The following is a 6,371-nucleotide window of genomic DNA, read 5'->3' on the forward strand; positions in this document are numbered from 1 at the left end:
TTTGTGGGTTTTTCGAAATTCCTAAATTTAAAAAATGAGTGGATCTCTACCTCTGTATCTCATTCTTCTACCCTTGTTTGAACTCTTTTCTCAATTTTTGGTGTTTGTTTTGTCTAACTCTAATTTATTTTTGTTTCATCTTATTATATTTTATTTTTATCCCTTTGATATATGTTTGTATTTTAATGAGAAAGATAAATGAGGAGAATTTGGATGGTAGGGGTATTAGAGAAGTGCTGGATAGAATGGAGGGAGGGGACATTGTAGTTAGAATTTATTCTGTGGAAAACATATATTTTCAATAAAATAATAAAAAGTCTATTTACTTTCTATCACCTCAATTATATGAGGAATACTTTTTTACCTTTCCCAGAAGAATGATAACAGTGAGATTTATGTCTATTATTCACACAACCTTTTCAAATACTAACTGAATCTTCATGTTACCAATGATCCTATCTTTAATTTTCTTTATGTTCAGTACATGTCATTTTCTAATTTCTAAATTATTTTATTTTATTTTTGAATAAGGTCTCCCTGGATTGCCTAGCTGGCCCAGAACTCACAATAGAGCTAATTGCTCTCAAATACATAAAGACATGTATATTCTAGTTCAGTAAAAGAAAAAGAATCAGTTTACTTACTCTAGAAATTGATGTTCAATAAATGAAATATCATAGAAAAGAAGCCATGTGACTAAAGAATTTCCTCACAGCTTCTTTCATGTCCCTGTTCCTCAGGCTATAGATAAAAGGGTTCAGCATCTGAGGTACAACAGAATACATCATTGAAGCCACTGCAGTCTTTCTGGATGAACCCATAATAATAGATGAAATATATACCCCAAAACCTGTCCCATAGAACAAGGACACAACTGATAGGTGAGACCCACAGGTGGAAAAGGCTTTGTGCTTTCCTTCGGATGATGCCATTCTCAAAATAGAAGATATTATATGAACATAAGAAAAAACTATTCCAGAGATAGGAATCCCAATAAATATGCATGAGGAAAGATAGATCAGTATTTTATCAATGAGAATATCAGAACAGGACAACTTGAGGATCTGGGGAAGTTCACAGAAGAAATTTGATATTTCCAGCTGTGTGCAGAATGACAGTCTGAGCACCATCAGGCTGTGCGTTAAAGAATCCACAACACTAATAAGCAGGGACAATAGAATCAGCAGGACACAAAAACTGGGTTCCATGATTACTGTGTACCTCAGGGGGTGACAAATAGCAATATAGCGGTCATAAGCCATTACTGCAAGAAGACAGTTTTCCATGCCACCAAAAATTAAAACAAAGCTCATTTGAGTGAGACAGTCTTTGTATGTGATGCTTTGACTATTTTCTTTTATGTTCGCCAGCATTTTGGGGATTGTGCTTGTGCTTAAACAGATGTCATTTAAAGATAAATTGGAGAGAAATAAGTACATAGGGGTATGAAGATGGGAGTCAGAGATAGAAATCAAGATTATAAGAAGGTTTCCCAGGACAGTGACCAGATATATAGAAAAGAACAAGCAGATGAAGACAGGCTGCAGTTTTGGGTCTTCTGTCAGTCCCAGAAGAAGGAATCCTGGAGAAGCTGTTTGATTTCTCTTTTCCATGTTCATAAATCTGAAAGAGATGATGATAGGTGGAAAAAAATCAATAACAAGATTTGACAAAACTGCCACACTTATGAACTTGTTGGAATACTATCCCTGAAGTCTGAAGTTATACTTCAATACAGAAACATGGCTCTCAGACTTCTAACCCCCAGAAACAAATATAAAGTCCAAGATGCTGCAGCAGCCAACCTGTAATCCAGCTTTAAAGGTCTTGAATATGTGTCCATGAAAATCAACTGTATGAACAAAGTCCTGGTCATGACGGAACACATCACAGCAGATTTTTCATGGAAGATCATCACAGACTGCCTCCTAGCAGCATGCATGTCCCTGAGAGATTTAATATCCAAAGCTTTTCATTAGACCTGCACTTGCTTCATCATTTTGACCTCAGGAGTACACATCCTAAGAGACTATAGGGGAGTAACTTGTGTTATGCACTTATGGTACCAGGATCCCTCTTTATAGTATTCAAACATCTTGTTTCCACGTCTTTCCATTGAACAGGCCTTGAGAATATGCTATATGATATTTATAATATTTATATTAATTTTCAACTTACATTTTTCTATATGCTTTATACCATTCATCTGCATGGCAAAACTGTGTCCTATGAAGTGTATACAACAGATATATATATATATATATATATCACATACATATATAATATTATAAAGATTAAAACATCAGATATAGTCCTACTTATGTTTCATTAATGTTTCCAGAATTTTAACTTTTTTTCATATTTTATACAGAAAACTAAAATATTAAAATACCTGAATCTTGATTACTAAAATAATATGTCATGTTATACATTCCTGGGATATTTTTTAATATATTTCCCAATTTAATCATAACATATTTAATATTCATTATCTATCAAAATGATGGAAAGCATTGAAAGTGCTTTTAGTAATATGAGACTTTAATGAAATTACAAAATTAATCCAACACAGTAGATTTGGTTAGAATTTAAACTTGATTAAACAGATTTGTTCACTTTTACATGGTAACAATCATTTTATAAATACCTTTATGAATTTTGATATTCTGTAAATCCCATTTAAATCCCCTTTATCAATATATTCTCCCTCTTTAAAAAGTCTCTCAAAATGGACATTTGATAATTCTCACACCTCTGTGGATGTTCCTAATGAAACACACGTATCTGAAGTTTCACAAATGAAAGAAACTATGTAATGGTTGTCTTTCTGTGTCTGGACTACCTAACTCATGATGTTTATAGGTCCATTGACCACTGTAAACTTGATAATTTCAGTTTCTCAAAGCTTAATAATACTCATTATGAACATATATTACAGTATCCATTATCTACTCATCAGTTGATAGTCATCTAAGCAGTATCCATTTTTTGATTTCTGTAAATAGAACAGCAATAAATGTAGAAATGAAGGTATCTCTATCATAGGATATAGACTGTTTTAAATATTAGCTGAAGAATTGCATAGCTCTATCATGAGGTAGAGCTACTTGCAGGTTTGTTAAGAACATCCACACCGATTTCCATGTTGGATGGACAAATTTGTCCTACAATCAACAATATTGAAGTGTTTTTCATACTAAAGACAACAGTTTTCATAATTTGGGTTTTTTTGTTTATTTATTTGCCTTAGTCATTATGACTGCAGTAAAATGAAGTATCAAACTAATTTTCATTTCAATGATGGCTTAGGGTATTGAACACTTTTTATAATGTTACTCATCCCTTTGTGTTTTATTTTGTGAGAAGCACTGTTTAGTTCCATCTCACATCTTTAAACAGGTTGTTTTCTTTAACCTTAATTTTTTTGAAGAGGCAAATTGTAATGGGTGAAGAGAAGACAGAAACTAGAAGAAGGAAACTAAATTAAGTGAAAAAAGATTTTTTCCAAAATTTAATTTGGGAATATACTACTTTAGAATATTCCTCAAATATGTCTATATGCATACATTAAAAGAGTCAAAATGGAGTCATTGTAAAATGAAGCAAAAATCCCCATATTATACAGCAAAGACTAACAAATGAAAATCTCAAGAATAGTTTACTTATTTTGGAGTTATTTGGAGTTATCTTTAAAAAAAAAAAGGAAAATAGTACATTCTATGGTCAGTTCTTTTATTGACCCTCTGATATTTGAGGGCAAGGCCTATTGTTGAAACCACTATGTACTCAAGTCATAGAACATAGAGAAATCAAGTTGATAAAGATATTAAAGCTTTATCTCTATGGGTTGGCTATCATATTGCTGGATGGAGCTATGCATGCTATTAGAAGAGAAAATTAATGGCCAGTCGTACTCAATTGTGAACCTCATGTGCAAAATTAACAACAGGCCCTGTATCTCATGCTCACTCATGTAAAATTGGCAGGGAACTGAACAACCACTTTCTCATTAGATTTCAAAGCTGCTCTATAAGATGAAATCCATATCTAGCAAAATTAATGGAACAAGAACTTATATAGATATATGTTAGACCTTAGCAAAAAACCTATTATTATTTTATTAAATGGACATAGTACTAAGCCAACTCAAAACAAGTTACAAACTTACTCTTATACTCAAAGATTAAGCCCTCCCTGGAGAAGATTTCTCTGGCAGTGGATATAAATAAATACAGATCTCCTCAGCTAGGCAACATTCAAAGTGAGAACCCCTGTAGAACTAAGTCTTACATGTGATGCTCCTGTGAATTCCATTCTATCACAGCTTAGAAAACTCTGCAGACAAGGTGGTGAAAAGATTTTAAAAGCCAGAGAGCATACCTTCTATGCATATTAGAACAGTTGCATATGTGAATTGCACAAAGACTGTGACACTGCACAATGCTTGCCCAGGTCTGTCTCTGATTGGGTAACAACATTAAGAGTGGAAGTGGACACAGAACCATATCCTAAACAAAGAAGCTACTTGCAATGGATAACAACTTACAAACTAAAGAAGTTATTTTCTCCAACAGAGTTTTAGTGGGTGCACAAACCACTCTTAAGGTCAGGCTTCATAAGAAGCAGTAGATGGCCAACACAGCATAAACTTAGAGGTATTTGTGAAGATTTCCTTTTGTCTCATAATGCATTAATGCTTTATATAGGCATTTATTTCTTTTCTTTTTTCTTACCCTACAGTTCTTGTTTATTATTGTGTTTCTGATTTGTGTATTCTTTTCCTTTTTATTTAGTCTTCTCTCATACAATGCCTCCCAACCAGAGCCTCCACCCTTCACTCCTGCCAGTTCTAATCTGCATCTCCCCTCTACCTTGAATCTACTGTTCATCTGTTTTCTCTCACAGAAAGTCAGACCTGTCAGGAATATATCAACTAGACATACTGTAACATGTGGCATAAGGCTAGGCACAAATGCTCAAGTCAAGATAGAATTAAGAAAGGAATCCAAAGAGCATGCAAAAACCAAAACAATAAGAAAAAAAACCTAGAGATACCTCTACTTCCACTATTAGTTGCCCCCCCCAAAGAAAAACCTCAAAATGAACAAAAACGTATGCAGAGATTTAGTGTAGTCCCCATGCAAGCTCTATAACTGCAGCGTCTACTTGATTACTTGACCATATCAAAACTGTTTGCAATGTATATGTGACAACTTCAACAAAGATTAATTCTACAGTTTGACAATTGCAAGATTAGTATTTATGGGGGCAGAGGAGGAGACAATAACATATCCATAAACCTTCAGATTACAGCTCATCCTGCCTTCAAAAAATACTAGAGTAATGGTGGCACAAAGATTGTAGGAGTAGTCATGTTTTGCTTGTATCCTTGAGCCTTCTGGAACCTTAAATTCCTCCACTTCCACAGCATTCCTGACCTCTGCCTAATGTTTGGCTGTGGGTTTCTGCATTTGCTTCCATCAGCTAACATAGAAAGCCTCTCTGCTGACAACTGGGCTAGGTACCCATGTATAAGTTTATAACAATATCATTAGAAAGCGTTTATTTCATTGACTTATTTTTTTCTGAGAAGTCATGTTTGGTTCTACCATAGGTCACTGGGCCAAACAGTTCCTCAAACTACAAACAGTGTTGAGCATGGACATCTTCTCATGGTATGGGTCTCAAGGCACTAATTATTTCCTAACTACTCCTACAATCTTTGTGCCACCATTACTCTAATATATTTTGAAGGCAGGATGAGTTGTAATCTGAAGGTTTATGTACATGTTATTGTCTTCCCCTCTGCCTCCATAAATACTAACCTTGCAATTGTCAAACTGTTGAATTAATCTTTACAGAAGTTGTTACATATACTTTACAAACAATTTTGATATGGTCACATCTTAAGATTTATTTATTGTATATGTGGGATTAATATTGAGCCATTGGTGTTCTGTTTATAACATTTTCTCCTGTGTCAATGAGTTCAAGGCGATTTGCCACTTTCTCTTGTATTAGATTCATTAAACCTGGTTTTGTGATGAGATGCCTGATCTCCATGGATTTGAGTCTTGTGCAGCATGATCTAAATATGGATCTATTTGCATTCTTCTACATATACACCACCAGGTAAACCAACACCTCTTATTGAAAATGCTTTCTTTTTCTCCAGTTTGGTTTTGACTTCTTTGTGAAATCAAGTGTCCATAAGTGTGGGGATTTTTTTCTGGGTCTTTGAGTCTATTCCATTGACTGAGCTGTCTGCCTGTACTGATACAATGTGGTTTTACCACTGTTGCTTTGTTACACAGCTAGAGATCCAAGATGATGATTCCTCCAAATGTTCTTTTGCTGTTCATAATTGTTTT

General features: G+C 34.2%; 1 protein-coding gene across 1 annotated transcript; it reads right to left on the reverse strand.

The window, feature by feature from the left end:
- Positions 1-674: 674 nt before the first annotated feature.
- LOC114618165 (olfactory receptor 7G2-like) lies at positions 675-1,640 on the reverse strand. Its single transcript, XM_028763839.1, has one exon. It carries the CDS (start codon positions 1,617-1,619, stop codon positions 675-677), a length of 945 nt encoding a protein of 314 aa, XP_028619672.1. The 5' UTR covers positions 1,620-1,640.
- Positions 1,641-6,371: the final 4,731 nt, after the last annotated feature.

The sequence above is a fragment of the Grammomys surdaster genome, unplaced genomic scaffold, assembly GCF_004785775.1.
Source record: "Grammomys surdaster isolate TR1022 unplaced genomic scaffold, NIH_TR_1.0 140, whole genome shotgun sequence".
Classification (NCBI taxonomy): Eukaryota; Metazoa; Chordata; class Mammalia; order Rodentia; family Muridae; genus Grammomys; species Grammomys surdaster.

Bases quoted from the DNA above. Each gene is read 5' to 3' on its own strand.
- LOC114618165 (XM_028763839.1), bottom strand. From the start codon at position 1,619: ATGAACATGGAAAAGAGAAATCAAACAGCTTCTCCAGGATTCCTTCTT.